This window comes from Trypanosoma equiperdum (genome assembly GCF_001457755.1).
Source record: "Trypanosoma equiperdum strain OVI genome assembly, contig: ctg_1451, whole genome shotgun sequence".
Taxonomy (NCBI): Eukaryota; Euglenozoa; class Kinetoplastea; order Trypanosomatida; family Trypanosomatidae; genus Trypanosoma; species Trypanosoma equiperdum.
The window spans coordinates 32,916-47,343 of record NW_027123451.1 but is presented as its reverse complement, the minus strand read 5'-3'; the positions used below and the strand labels follow the sequence as shown (position 1 = coordinate 47,343).

The 14,428-nt window shown below is 52.7% G+C and overlaps 7 protein-coding genes and 1 pseudogene across 8 annotated transcripts; all 8 read right to left on the bottom strand.

The window, feature by feature from the left end:
* Window positions 1-218: 218 nt before the first annotated feature.
* On the bottom strand, window positions 219-1,139 carry TEOVI_000913400 (NAD dependent deacetylase, putative; the record flags this gene model as incomplete). Its single annotated transcript, XM_067221502.1, has 1 exon — window positions 219-1,139. One exon carries the CDS (start codon window positions 1,137-1,139, stop codon window positions 219-221), a length of 921 nt encoding a protein of 306 aa, XP_067077603.1.
* A 398-nt stretch (window positions 1,140-1,537) lies between these two features.
* Window positions 1,538-2,962, bottom strand: TEOVI_000913300 (S-adenosyl-methyltransferase mraW-like protein, putative; the record flags this gene model as incomplete). The annotated part of the gene is made up of 1 exon (XM_067221501.1): window positions 1,538-2,962. One exon carries the CDS (start codon window positions 2,960-2,962, stop codon window positions 1,538-1,540), a length of 1,425 nt encoding a protein of 474 aa, XP_067077602.1.
* A 391-nt stretch (window positions 2,963-3,353) lies between these two features.
* On the bottom strand, window positions 3,354-3,716 carry TEOVI_000913200 (Uncharacterized protein family UPF0546, putative; the record flags this gene model as incomplete). Its single annotated transcript, XM_067221500.1, has 1 exon — window positions 3,354-3,716. The coding sequence occupies one exon, from the start codon at window positions 3,714-3,716 to the stop codon at window positions 3,354-3,356; it is 363 nt and encodes a 120-aa protein (XP_067077601.1).
* A 261-nt stretch (window positions 3,717-3,977) lies between these two features.
* TEOVI_000913100 (ribosomal protein S9/S16, putative) lies at window positions 3,978-5,309 on the bottom strand (the record flags this gene model as incomplete). The annotated part of the gene is made up of 1 exon (XM_067221499.1): window positions 3,978-5,309. The coding sequence occupies one exon, from the start codon at window positions 5,307-5,309 to the stop codon at window positions 3,978-3,980; it is 1,332 nt and encodes a 443-aa protein (XP_067077600.1).
* Window positions 5,310-6,812: 1,503 nt separating this feature from the next.
* TEOVI_000913000:pseudogene lies at window positions 6,813-8,384 on the bottom strand (annotated as a pseudogene). Its single transcript has one exon. A coding segment is annotated over exon 1 (1,572 nt).
* A 208-nt stretch (window positions 8,385-8,592) lies between these two features.
* On the bottom strand, window positions 8,593-9,000 carry TEOVI_000912900 (uncharacterized protein; the record flags this gene model as incomplete). Its single annotated transcript, XM_067221498.1, has 1 exon — window positions 8,593-9,000. The coding sequence occupies one exon, from the start codon at window positions 8,998-9,000 to the stop codon at window positions 8,593-8,595; it is 408 nt and encodes a 135-aa protein (XP_067077599.1).
* A 389-nt stretch (window positions 9,001-9,389) lies between these two features.
* Window positions 9,390-13,304, bottom strand: TEOVI_000912800 (uncharacterized protein; the record flags this gene model as incomplete). Its single annotated transcript, XM_067221497.1, has 1 exon — window positions 9,390-13,304. The coding sequence occupies one exon, from the start codon at window positions 13,302-13,304 to the stop codon at window positions 9,390-9,392; it is 3,915 nt and encodes a 1,304-aa protein (XP_067077598.1).
* A 447-nt stretch (window positions 13,305-13,751) lies between these two features.
* Window positions 13,752-14,189, bottom strand: TEOVI_000912700 (uncharacterized protein; the record flags this gene model as incomplete). The annotated part of the gene is made up of 1 exon (XM_067221496.1): window positions 13,752-14,189. The coding sequence occupies one exon, from the start codon at window positions 14,187-14,189 to the stop codon at window positions 13,752-13,754; it is 438 nt and encodes a 145-aa protein (XP_067077597.1).
* Between the last annotated feature and the right edge of the window lie 239 nt (window positions 14,190-14,428).

Here is a 14,428-nt window from a genome sequence, read left to right as displayed (position 1 = left end):
TTTTTTTTTTAATGGTGGATTCAAAAAAAGATTTCTAGGGACAAACGCTAGAGATCTCACCATCGTCCATCTGCGATCGTTGTCTCTCTCCATGGGAAGGATACAGAAAAAGAGATTTTAAACACATGCAAAAGTGAATCGTCGCCACCAACAGTGACAAAACAAGGGTGGCACCGCAGGGGCGACTCCTTCATGTCACTTGGCACCAACAACCATCTTTACTTCGTGCCGCCCAACTCGAACCCCAAGAGCTGTTTCACCACCCCACGCATTGTGGCAGCTGTGCTATTTGTGTCCACCTTCAACTCTTCCAAACCGTCAGCTCGCGTCCTTCCCGCCGTGACAATAGCAATGGGCACACCGCTCTCGCGCGCAGCGAGCACAAAGCGGAGGGCACTGAAAACTTGAAGTGACGTCCCGAGGCAGATCAGGCAGGAAGCAGCGCGAACAGCAGTATACGCCTCCCTGACACACTCCTTAGGTACGTTCTCGCCAAACAAAACAACGTGTGGTTTCAGCAAGCCACCACAATGCTCACAGCACACAAGCTGCATGGCCTGCACAACACGGTCAGGGACCTCGTAGTCGCCATCAGGTCGTACTTCACTAAATTCAGCCTCGTAATCCCTACACAGTTGGTAATTGGCCTCACACAACCGTTGCTGAAGCCGCCGCCGTGGACTCACATCACCACACTGCATGCAGCAAACCTGGTGTATGTTCCCATGCAACTCCAACACACCAGAGTTGCTGGAGGTGTATTTGGCGTATGCTTCAACAGTTTTGCTCCCCGTACCTCCATGGGCTGCAAGGTGATGGAGACCATCCACATTTTGCGTCAGCAGCCGGTTCACAACACCGGCCCGATACAACTCATACAGACCCATATGCGTGTCATTGCAGCTTGCCCCGCTAACGGTGTTATAACCAAACATGCTTCGGGCCCAGTAGCGCTTCCGATGTTCACTGCCGCTAAGAAATACCTGCCGCGTCAGCGGCACAAAGTTCGGACGGCGATAAAGACCGTTGGGTCCTCGGTAGTCTGGCACGCCGCTCTCGGTACTGCAACCAGCACCAGTGAGGATCACGCACCGTTGCAATCCGCATTGCTTAATGAAAATAGCAAGGCGGTCAGCCATATCACTCAACTGCACTAGCTTAAACACTCTGCTGCGAGTGGGTGCCTAGCCTCCTTTCTACCGGCAACTTACAGTTCGGTGGCCGTACAAAGGAGACGCAGCGCAAGAAGGGGTTCTCACAGCAGTGAAGAATTAAGGAAGTGAAGTTCGGCATGAAACTGTTGGGATTTCCAGGCTTCAATATGGCCAACGGAGTATTCAATCGAAGGATGGGCTCGACAACTTCGCGTTAACGTAGTCAACCCCTAGCCCAAGCCGTACACAATAGGTGCGCACTACTTCCCATGCCCAACCGAACATTACGGATAAGGGGTAAAAGGAGCGAGACAAACTGCTGGCGCCATGCTCGCAAAAAATTCACTAATAGTAGAGAAAACTACAACTCATGGGCGCAACACTCATTTGTCATCCAGCCCCACGTCAACTGGGGGTGGTTTGCCATTTCGGCGAAGCGTTACCCACTCTTTCCGTTCAAAGTTCTCAAAGGTAAAGTTATTTGCAGGAAATCCATGTGTTTGACCGGCATACATACCAGTAAGCCATCGCACGGAGCTCTCACGGAACTTCTCCTCCGTAAGAGTTGTGGTATTTTTCAATGCGTACGCCGACGAGGCGGCGCGGGTAATGACCCACATCTTCGCATGGCGCGTGAAGCCGTATATTTGCACGTCATCGATCGATATATCCTCCACATAGGACAACAAAGCATGGGGGTGGTCGTCTACAGTGCCACGCACAAGCCGCTCTTCCCACGGGAGGCGGCTGAACACCACCAAACGCCCATCATCCCGAAGCATCAACAGCGCATTCTCAATGCCCTGCCTCAACTCGTACATCTCGTTGTTTATTATGCATCGCAATGAGGTGAGGAACTTCCACGACATGGGCGACTTGCGACGGCTGCCTTGGGAGCGCCAGCCCCCCTCCGGTAGCTCATCTCCAGCTTGTTCAATACAGGTAAGCACTTCACGTGAATCCACGAACGGCTTTCGCCGGGTTATCGCGCGTGACATCTTCATTGCTTGACCGTACTCCAAGAGACCGTAGGCCAATAACGAGGAAACAAGCGTATGCTGCGATACAGTATTAAGGTATTCGAGTGCACCTACTCCCATCTGCGGCCCGAAGCGCATGTCAAGGCGGTGACCGCCCTCATCATCCAGCAGAAACCCACGCTCAGGATCCTCCAACTGCGTATCTGAAACCCCGCCGTCGATCATGATAGCATCAAAAGACCGCTCACCGAACATGGCCTTCGCCTCAGACATCTTACAACAGTAAAAGCGAAGCCGATCCCCACCAAACTCCTCAACCAAATCCCTCGCCGCGTGCATTGCGTCGTGGTCGCAATCAAGCGCCACAACGCGGGTGTACGGCCCACCATTTTCAAGAACAGCACCGGCGTGGTAGCCGCTGCCGAGCGTGCAGTCCAAAACGTCATAAGACACCAGCCGCTTCTGTTTCGTCACCTGCAGAGAGAGCCCCCCTGTTACGGTTAGAGCATCACCGGATGAAGTAAGCGGAAGTTGCGCTGGGGCCGCTGTTGTTGGCAAGGAACAGGCTGCGGTTGCTGACTTTGTGCTTCTCTGCACCACTCGCCTCTTTTGCAGGGGGGGCCTCTTTACATGAAGCGCCTTGCGCACACCTGGTGTGCTGGGGTACCCCTCTTCGATGGCGCGCACCGCCAAATACTGAGCCAGTGACTTTGTCTCCAGCCAGCGTAATCCACCACAAACACCTTGAAACAGTTGCTTCATCATTAATGGAGGGTGCTCGACGCGATTCATTTCTGACCAACGATGGGGTACAACGATTCTCTTCATGTTTTTAAACAAAACCTTGGACTATGTGAGCATACAGAAGTCTTAGTGTGGATCATTGGTATGTAAACGGGGGCAAAGTCAAGCAACCCACATTATAATCATCACAGTTGTGCATGCTTATACGTGGCATTGGCACCGAACCGTGGGCCAACCTGCATCAACCTCCCACAAATGTTAAAGGCGACTTCCAGTGAAAACAGATACAAATGCAGGACACCGAGTGAACTCCGATGTCCCTGTTCCAAAATTCTTTAAATTATTGGGGTTCCTTATCCCAGGTGAAGCCGCGGTCAAAGCACTCTTCGCTAAATCGTTCCGTTTTGCGATGTTGCCGACAATGAGAAGTGCGGTCACCATCGCATTGCAGCCGCCACAAAAACTATGTCGATTATCATGATGATGATGCGATCCCACACAACGATGTTCCTACTACTACCAGTGAACACCCCACAAGAGTCCGCGGCTTCAGCGTACCCTCTCGTAGCACGAGAACGCTCACTAACACTGTGATGACAAAGGCGAGGGAGTTGGCCACAATACTGCCCACCGCCACATCAGCACTGGGAAGCCCCGCAAAGAAAAAAACGGAACCGCTGAGATTCGCTAATTGTGCGGCTAGGTACTTTGGTCGTGAAGCAAGGAAGCGAAGATCCTCCAGAAACGAGGAGGAGTCCACCGACATTCCACCGCTATACCGTTTCAGAAGTGGATTTGTGATTCCCCAAATGATCCCAGCTAGCAAAAGAAAGTACATCCCACACTATCTTCTAGATGATAAACAGTAAAAGAAAAAAACAGCAAGCAATTGACAGCAATATCTCGAAGCAAGCATCGGGGGACGAAGTTAGGTGAAGAAATAGTCAAAGTGATCGAATATACTACGGCGAAAGCGGTGTTTCTGCATCGCTCTCTTGCGGGGCAGGATAAACCGGCGGTGACAGCGGCAATGAGATGATAAACCGATGCACCATTGCATCCACAACAATACGAAATTGCCTTACAATAAAGCACGCCGCTACCGCTTGGCAAAGCGACGCTTCACCTTCTTTCCATCAAGATATCCCGGGAACTGTCCCCTTTCGCGCCGGCGGTCCACTGACAGCAGTCCCGACTTCTTCAGTGGAATACGCGTCAGTGGAATCAACTTCACGAGAGCGTTCGCAACCGCCATGCGTAAGGCGAAGGCAGCAATTTCGTTGGCGATGGAGGGCATTGCATGCCCTTCGGAAACGATATGCACATCGAAATCCCTGTAATCCAGATTTGCCTCATCAAACGGCATCAAAACCATCTCCATTAACCACGCTTTATTGTCAAGAACCAGTGAAAGTGGTTTGCCCATCACAGTGATGATGCCGTTGTGGTCTCTGTTCTCACGAAGGAGGGCGGTGAAGTGGTATTTCTCCCCATCCGCACAACCACGACCAACAGCAATTCCAGTTTCCGGGTCCACCTCCGCTTCATCAATACGTACGCCTATCTGGTGTCGGGAATCTTCACCTGCTACCTTACGGGCAAAGTCTTTAAGGACCGTGTAGAAGTGGCTGTAGCTATCCGCGCTATCAGCAAGGAGAGTGGCTTTGCTCATCAGTCGGTAGTTCTCGAACATAACACGCACATCATCTCTGTTGAACTTCCGACGACTAAACTCAAACAGTGCATGTTCTGTTTTAAACGCTCGTGTCTCCGTTAACCGACCCATCCACTCCAAGAAATTCGTGTAGTGACCCGGTGCGTTGTCAAGTCCCACCGCTTCGGCCGTGATGGTGCGACTAAGCTGCCGTGAAGCGGCGCTGACTGGCCTACTAATGCACTCTAATGTCCGCTGCACAAGTGCCTGAGCTTCGTAACAGTTTAGCTCTGGAAAAAGGGCCGCCAATACCTCGCCGATCTGTTCCGCATCGAGACCATCAACAGAAGCGTAGTATTCATCCACAGATTGAAAATACACCCCACCACTCACCCGCATCCAGGCCTCTTTCAACGACTGTGCAGTTAGATCAAGTCGCAGCTCGTCGCGCAACGACGAAAGAGTGTTATGCTCCGCCGGTACGTACTCTCCGGGGTACATTGGGTACTCGCGGAAATAAAACAAGTTACCATGTGTTGCCTGCCCGTTAGCCGCGAAGGAATTCTCTCCGACCTCCAGCGGCATCATTAGCTCCCGAATCCTCTCCTCCTCTTGGGATAGGGAAATATCCTTATCACGCCGCACGTGTGAGTTAACCCACACGAGGCGCTCGCCGTCACTCTTAGGAACACCGGGACTACCCGAGTCAGCCAACTTGCCAGCGAGTCGGAAGAGACGGGCGTGGCGCGCTGTTCTTGGCGATAAGAGCTTCTGCATGAGATAACTCTTATCGTTAAAGAAAGAAAAAAGTTAAAGATGATAGTAAAGGACGAGGTAAGTAGGAAGAGGGTTAGTAAAGCAAACAGGCAATCCAAGAAAAACTGGTACAACGCATGTGAGCAACCGTCCAGCGTAAGGAGTAGGGAAAACGCCCTTAAAAGAATGACAAATCGGAAAAAAAAAGTGGAGAAAAGAAAAGAAGTGGATCGGATAAATTGTAGGGACCAAAAGTGGAAGAGGAAGGAAAGGAGCGGACGGCACCTGGATAGCAAAAAAAAATAGTGTTTGAATATTTTCAAATAGGCACCGTCTAGCCAGTACAGCACCCAACAAGGCTCTTTTCATATGAACTCTGTACCTCACAACATCATTCCCTCCTTACTTACTCCTCCCGCTATACCTCAATCTCTTTTATCTCCGTTCTTTTCCCCTCCATTTCCTAATGTATCAACCAAAGGCACTGATTCCTTCTCTCCCTTCTTCCACATCGATATTCCTCCATTCTCTCTCATGGTGTCGCTGCCGCGGTTGGCGCTATTGTTATTTGCTTCAAAATACAATCTCCCTCTCATTGTGTTTTATCCCCCTTATGTACCCTTTCCCCCACCAGTTGTTTCATACCTTTTATTCTTTTCATGTCTGCTTGTTCACTTCTATTTATTTATTTATTTTCAACTTCCCATTTCCTTCTAGCACACCTGGGAAACATAACTGTATCCACACAGCTTCCAAACGGGCATTTAACATAATGATGTATATATATATATATATATGCAAAGCCCTCTTTATCAGTCATGTTTGGTTCCCCATTCCGTTCCTCCAGAAACCTCTCCGCCAACATTTCTCCTTCTCATTTTTCCCCGTTTGTTCTGCTTACTTTCCTCACATGTCCAACTTAATTGTGGCGCTGAGGTCAGTAATACGCTCTCTGGCGGATACGGTTACACCTCTCGGGTGTTTATGTGTTCCTTTCTCACAAAAGGTTTTTTTTACGAAAAAAAAGGTGCTCCAAAAATCAGCCACTCCGCTACCTCCTCCCCCTCTCTCTCCGATGTACCTGCAAACGAGCGAATAAATAAAGATGCGCAACCAGAACGAAGGGAAAAAACATGTGGGAAAAAATGCAGTAATGGGAAGCAAAATAACAAAACAAGATAGACACGCCGCAGCAAAAGCAGCCCACACAAGTACGCACACGCACTAGTAAATGGAACGGAACGATGAGTAGTTGTGGTGCCGGTAAACAGCTATGATGTAAGTAAATTATGCTGGCCAAGAAAGGATACGAAAATTAGGGAGGAAATGACAAACACGCACCAGTCTGGATAACGTATATCCCACCACCCTTCCCACCCGGCGACCCCTCTCCGGGCTGCTCCTTCACTTTCCTATTTATCGTCAAACGACTTTCCACGACTGAGCCAACCATCACTAGAATGAGAAAAAAAGGCACACGCAATTTAAGCATGTGAAAGCAACAATAGCTGGAAGAAGACAGCATTACGCTTGACTACCAGAGGCAAGGGCCTTTATCTTTGCGATTGTCTCCATGACAAGGCTCTCCTTCTTCTGAAGGTCCTCACGACAACGCTGCACCTCCGCCTGTTGCTGCCCCAATAGCGAGGCAAGAGCTAACAACTGCGATGATGTCTGGCTGCTGATACCTTCGGAATGGGCGGGACCCCGCACAGCGTTGGGGTCCGCGTGTTTCTGCCGGGATGATGTCACCGCCTCGTCTGCGGAGGAGTCGTCATCATCCGACTCCACCTCTGAAGGGCGAGGTACTCCCCGGCGCTTAGTCTCAGCAGCTTTTGTCGCCTCAAGACTTTTACCATCAAAAACAGCCTGCATGCTCATGACAAGAGGTTCCTTGTTCACACCACTAAAGTACTCATCAGCGGTAATAGCGGGTTCATTTGCAAAGGTGGGAGGATACACGTCAGTTTGAAGCTCCTCATCTGCAGTTTTGCGTGGTAACAGCATCTGAACGTTGTACATTGACTTCTGTGTAAGGGCATAAAAGCGGGCGATCTCGCATTTGTGTGTGTCCAACATCCACTTGGGAACCATGCAAAGCCCCCGATGAATCTCCGATGAGGAGTACGAAGAACAGTTAATGAGCCGACTGTTTCTCAATTCGAAAGAGCGAATGCCGCCCTCACCGCGGCTTCCAATATAAAATAGGCTTGTGTCTTCGTCAAAAAAGGGCATAGAAACAGCACATGACTGGTCAACATCCACAGTGCTCGCTGGTGCCGCCAACTTGCGGATGTCCCATACCATTGCCTGACGCATTTGCATTGTATTTACTCCAATTGTAATGACAAGGTCGGCACGTCGTGCCCAAAGAGCACGCTGAGTTTTGGTGCTCTCACTAGCGCCGCTGGAGCAGACAATTTTTTGGCTTCTCGGATCCACAATGTTTAGTTTTTTATCCTTAGATGTGGTGCAAAGAAGCGAACCATCAAGATTCCAATCCAGCGAGCTGATCTGCTCCGCGTGGCACTTCACCACTTCTTTTGCGACACCTTTCTGGACATCCCACACGTTTACTACCATATCAGCACCCGCGGAAGCCAGCACGTTGGCGGCGCTGGGGTGGAAGCTCAGTAGACCCACCTTCTTGGAGTGGCCTTGCAGGTGAACAATGTTGTCAGAGCAGTTCTGCGTCAGACCCTCTTCGGGGATGTTCCACCCCATAATGGTCCCGTCCTCGCTCGCTGTGAATAGCTTCGACGAGTCAAATGGATTGAAGGCGACATCAATGATGTCCCCCTCCTGGCCCAAAAGTATGGGCGGGTTCGAGGCCAACTTCCCGCAATCAGTGTGGCGCAGAACAGCCGTGCTACCAAGTTGCAACCACGGTATCGCAATGAAGCGGTCGTTACAGGCGATAAGGTTGCTGCACTCCCACCGCGCTGCAGAAGGAGTCAGGTTTAGGAACTGTTGGTCCTGCCGTGCCGGTACAGCCTGTGTGTGTCGAAACCGCGATACGTCCATTGGGGTGCTCCTCAGTGGGGAAGATGCTTGTGTAGAATTACTTACGTGTGCGCGTGACTTGATCCTCACCATGAACAAGAAAAAGAAACGAACGTTGACAAGAGAGAATTAGATGGAAAACTAAATTGCATGGGGCACACCAACTGCATGCACACAAAGTGGAAGGTAAAAGCAAGCGCGATTCAACATCCTACACGCCCATCCAGAGCACAGATGAAGCCCACCAAACAAACGTATCAAAGTCCGCTCGCGTCAATTCAAAGCATGTGCTACACTACACCTAACTTGAAAACGGCTTGTTTTTATCCCTTATGAACGCCGACTCCTCGAGCATTTTATTCGCGTGCTCCTTCCTTTGATTCACTTCGTTCCGATAACCCTGCCACACATCCTCTTTGAGCAGCTCATTAATATCCTCGGTCGGCAGGCGTACAACCGCCTTCACGATATTTAGATTAGAGAGGGCATATATCACCGTTGCTGCCAAGAGGCCCATCACCGCGCGTTCGTAGATCAAGTGACTCTCGTACTTCAAAAAAATGCGCCAGTGGCGGCGCTGCATGGAAATATAAGAACGACGAAACTCGCCCTTGCGCATTTCCCACAATATGTGGTACCACCGCACCCTTTCTGGAAGGTCGTATGGGGTTTTCGCCTTCACTTTTGGCACACGTGGAGAGACTTGCATGACTCACGGCGGCGTCTCCGTACAGTGCCTAGTGGTTTCTCCCACTACCAACCAGCTTGGTCGGGGAGTAAAAGCCCGCAAAGCTGAACCCCCCAAAAAAGAGACAGTGTTAACAAAGAGTAAATAGGGGAAGATATTTATGAGATGCGCGATGCCAGGTCAGCCATAGCACCCGAACCGGCATCCCCTCCACAACAAGACAGCTGCATAGTAAAGCAATTGACCACAGATACCGCTACAATGGAAGACCCATAGCGTTCACATCGACTTCGTAGCAATATAACACAATAACAATATAACAAGATCGTGACGGGGCAGCGCATATGCACGACAACCTCTAAGACATGCAAGTGGCCGCAGCCAAGGATACGCAGCAGGCACGTCACCCCTCATAGAGGCGCTACATCCTCCACGTCCGCAGTGTTCCATACACTCACCTCCGGGAGATCTAAACCTCCCTCCTCAACAACCACTATATCGCCCACCCCTTCCTCTCCAGCTACAGAAACACCCCCACCACCCTCCAGGGTAACGAAACAGGGAGTCGGTGGGGGGGACGACCTTCCACAGTAATCCAAGGAATCGGTGTCATCCGACATGCACGTATGACAGGTGCTGTCCTCATGTTGTACTTCCACCTCGCCATAAACGGTGTCGCGCTCTCCACCAGGGCCATACCCTTGAACACCGCCACGGAAATCGCACGTGGCCTCCTCACCATATACCGTCCCGCACCCATAGGAACCACTTCCCCCGGCAACGAAGCGACGCATACGTAACGGGCACACCACAGAATTCTTGCTATAGAGCACTGAAAGTAGCAGAGACGCGATGAGGCCTCCGGCTGAAAAGTACTCATCTGGATCCACACGGTCCAGCGTGTACGGAGCAACAGCTACGGTGCGTGGCCAGTCTGACTCGCTCCACAGTTGAGGCATGTCATCCAGCACGGCAACACTTCGTGCGCGATGCACCGGTGCTACTCCCTCAGTGGAGGAAAACAGCTGGTCCCACACCCGCAGTACATCAGTAGTGGACTTCCGCGAGTCACACAAACGCCGCCGGTATTCACGCCAACTTTCTGCGTCCATGGCACCAACATCTGTCACGCCATCAATACTGGTGGGGCAGGAACCCATACTTTGCGAGGAAAAGCCGGAGTGGGGCACTGAGTTCACTAGGAACTCCGCTGTGTAAACACGTCCGCGATCAATCGGGAAAAGCTCCCCCTCGGGGTCGAGCAGCTGCCGCAGTATGGCCTCAGCGCGGCTGCGCGACGATTTGGTTACCAGCAACAGCGGAATGCCCCACTCCACAGCGAACCGCCGTAGCAGGTTCCTCACGCCACGTCGAACGTAAACAGTCTCCGTCCGCATCCCGCAGCGTGGATCCCCAGATACAAAGTAACTTACCATGCCCGACGCCTCGCAATGCCTCTCCAGAGCCTCCCGCTCATCGGCCTGCCCCTCCTCTTGGGAAGACCCCATATGAAACTGCGCCCTCCACAGCGGGTTGTCAAGGAAGCCATGGGCAAGCCGGTTTCTTGAAATGATGGCGTTGTCCACCAACGTGCGATCCATGTCAACCATCAGCACCTTGTCCTCCCTTAGGTGATTCAGGAGTGGCGCCACGTAGTGGCTGAAAGACTGAACGATAAACCGAGTGTCCTGCACGGCCCGAGTAGCAGACTGCGTGGGCCAACCGGGAGCTGTCGATGGGACAAGCGTGACGGAGGCTATGGGCTTTGCGTTTCGACCGTCAACGAGGAGGGCATCCAAACGATCAGAATGCGCGAGGCGGAACTCCGTCTTCAGCCGTTCACTCCTCCGTTGGTTTTGCTCGCGTCTCGAAAGGAGCTGACCGCAGCGTGAGCCATATGGAGAACCTTTAGCATTCCCCACGCTCGTCCCCTCCAGCGCTGTCTGGCAGTCTTTCTCGCCATCTCCAAGCACTTCACCTTGCGCCCAACATACGCACACCTCCACTGCGACGTCGTAGTACACATGAAGAGAGGCGCCACCTGAAACCCCAGCTGAAAGCGTCAGGTCGCTCGCACCACAAACACCACTTACGCTCTCTCCCCTCGTCCTCCGGCGACCAACTCCGTTACCAGCGCGTCCATCACTACGACCATTGTCACAGCGCTTGTGCCAACCACGATGAACGCGGCTCTCACGCGTCCCACAAATCACCAACTCCGTTGCCTCACTAATCGCGGTAATAAGGAGTCCCCGGCTCCTCGGGTTGCAATACACTGTGTCTCCTAGCAACTGGAAACGGACCGTACCGACCTGAGTGAACAGCAACATCAGTGGCATAGTTTCCTCCATCCAGTCACCCGCATTCTCTCCCTCAGACACGCACCCATTCGTGTCATTGCTGCCACGACGCGCACCAACATCGGTGCCCCCAGAAGCCCCATCACCATTATCCCCTGCAGAGTTTAGCACCACGGGGTCATAGTAGCAACGACGGGGGCTTCCACGGGCACACCAGAACTCCAGGCGCGCAGCCACCTCCTCCGCGAAAGCAACATGACCAGCCATGACTGACTTACTGTACTCGTCCACCTCCGTAGACGGCCTTCCTGTATGGCGCACTTCGTGTCCAGCAGCAGGTGGCAGAAAAATGGCTTGCTCTAGGGGCACGTCCACACTCTCCAAATTGGATGTGGGCTGCACCACCGGCACCGGCTCGCTCGATGAGCCTGTAAGAGGGGAAGGGAACGCGATGAGCCGCCCCACGGAGGGCACTGCACCGGAGAAGAAAGCCCCAGTGGCGCTGCACCGGTCAGAATACATAAGGAACCACGATGATCGTCCCTCGTCACTTTCACCCACGCTGCCATCCTCCCCGCTGTCAATCCCCCGCTGGGAGCGCGCATCGGTCGGCAGGGGGCCGCATCCCATGCAGTGCTCAGTGGAGCACCTACGGTTCGGTGCGAGGGGCGGAAGTAAGAACCTCCCAGCCCCCTCTCTCGAAAAGGACGGCCTGCCCTGAGCATTGCAAGCGGGGCGAGCAACAGAGGGCAAGCAAGCCACTACACCACTACGAGCGGGGACGCCCAAGCCGCCTCGACCCAGCTCAAGTCGCAGTTGCCTCATCGACCGCATCACATGACCCCACACACCGCCGTCTCCAAGCAACGGCCCCCCACCCCTCCGCGAAGCCACAAGAGCAATAGGAGCCACGGTGCCAGCTGCGGTTTCCGGGGGTGGTATAACTACCGGACAATGACGAGAGCAACGCGAAGGCTCAACATCCTCACAGCTAGGCCGCTCGCAATGTACAAAAATAAACTTGCGGTTTCCAAAGCATGGCCCTGAGTGCTCACATGCAGCAACGTCACGACTTGCCACGAAAACAAAGTAGCGGTTATCCGCAACGCCACCGTCCCCAGCATCAGGCCCACGGAAACCCACCGGCGACGTGGGAGGCGCACCGTCCTTGCAGTCACAACTCCAATCACTCTGGATACACACGACGCAACGCGAAATGAGCTGCAGGGCGCAGGCGGTGGGGTTCATGGCGACAGCCGCACGCATAAACAACCGCAAGTCCACCGAAGAGCACGTGTTGTCGTCACAACGCTCCTCGTCACAAATGGAACAATCATCGTCCGGTCGCTGGCCCATCGATGGCAAGGTGGACCATGAAGAAGAACACCCAAAGCGATCCACAGAGTGAGGCCGTGGCCGCTTATTGTTTTTGCTTTCCTCCCGGTCCCGTCCACGCGGCGCACGAGGGCCCCCGCCATCGCAGTTATTATCATCATCCCCTACCAAACCACCCTCCGCGTCGCCGAGCTCGGTGAATCGGCCCTTACCAGCCCTCCGCTGACGCCATCGACGGTGTCGTAAGAGCAAGTCACGCAGCACAGTGTCAGAGCTCCCAGAAACGGGCACAGACAAGAACTGCTGCAGCAGCGCCATGACAACCAGGTGACGAACTAGCTCGACATGCCTAGCAGCTGTAGCCTCCTTCTCCCAGCGCACACGGTCCGTCTGTGGTACGGTACCATCCCTAGAAACAGAGCGCCAACCGGAAGAGCTCCCGCTCGTACGTTGTTCACGCGGGCGATGAGCCGCCACCGCTATGCTGTGCCACGCGGAGAGCAAGTGATGCGACACATTCAGCGTGGCGCGCACATAATCATCTAGTAGTGTCGCAGAGCTGCAAACCTCCGCCAGAATGTACGAAAGCACCTGGAGCCATCGCGACGTGATGAGCGAGCAACCCCGCACGGCAAGCAGCTGAGGTGCTGGGGGTTCTAAATCAGGCGGGGCTTGCAAGTTTCTCAGCATTTCCAACACACAGAAGCTGTGGGCTACTCACAACGTGATTACACGATGTTTCCCTAACCCCAACTCTCCTGGAAGAGCTGAATGGCGTTCAGTGACGCAAGTGTGACAAAGCAACAAACGTACACCGGACCTGTTTTTCACTACCTAACCTATATACACGTACCATCTAACGTCTAACGGTACCAACGGATTAACAAAAAGGCTGCAGCACGGCGACGGGGATAGTGAAAAAGATTGTCTGCAGACAAGCTAAGGTGCTTCACCCACATACAAAGGGAATGCAGTGGCACGTCAACAAGGAGTAGAGCATAACGAGAGGAGAGAGACCGCTCAGAGAAAACCAATGTGGCGGCAGGTGAAAAAAATGACACAAAATTGCCTGAATGAACGAACAGCGCATCTGCACGGGGATGCAGCGGACACACTAGCGGCAACCACGCACCGCCGCTACTTCGGTAACCGCTGCTGATCAATGCTGTCAAGGAGCCTCCTCACCTCCTCGCGCTGTCGCTTCACTTCGGCCTTATCAGCCGCGACATGCAGCTTAGATATCACCTCGCGCTTTGCACGCATGAGCAAAAACGCAGGAAGCTCCTTCGTCGTATCGTATTTCAACACGCGGAGTACCTCATTTGCGTTCTCCTCCATGCTATGTCCTGAGCTGACGGAACGAGGGAGAAGAAAGCGGGCGATCAGGAGATTGTAGAACATAAGCCCAAAAGTAACACCAATACCAACATTCGCTACCACACCGAGCCTTTCCAGATACCGATCCACGGCTAGTTTCCGCTGGTAGTACCTGAAGTGCAAGCGGAATGTGGGATCTAAGAAGTTCCAAAAAACAAAAGTAGCCCATTTCACGCGTGCTGGAGAAACATAGGCCATCACAAATACTATTTGTCACTTTCCGCTCCTACTTACCACCAGAGTCTGGAGAGTTGGGAAAATACCTCGTGTGGAAAGAAAGATTAAGAGTAGGTGCACCCGTCGGGAATGGGAAGGGGAACAAAGCAATTTTAGATTCAGTTGTGACCAGTAAGTGTATACAGAGGCAGGTCGTTAGTAGTGTAGTCAAATTCCGAGTCATTCACCACCTACTAGAGATCATGAGTTCAACCAAAACC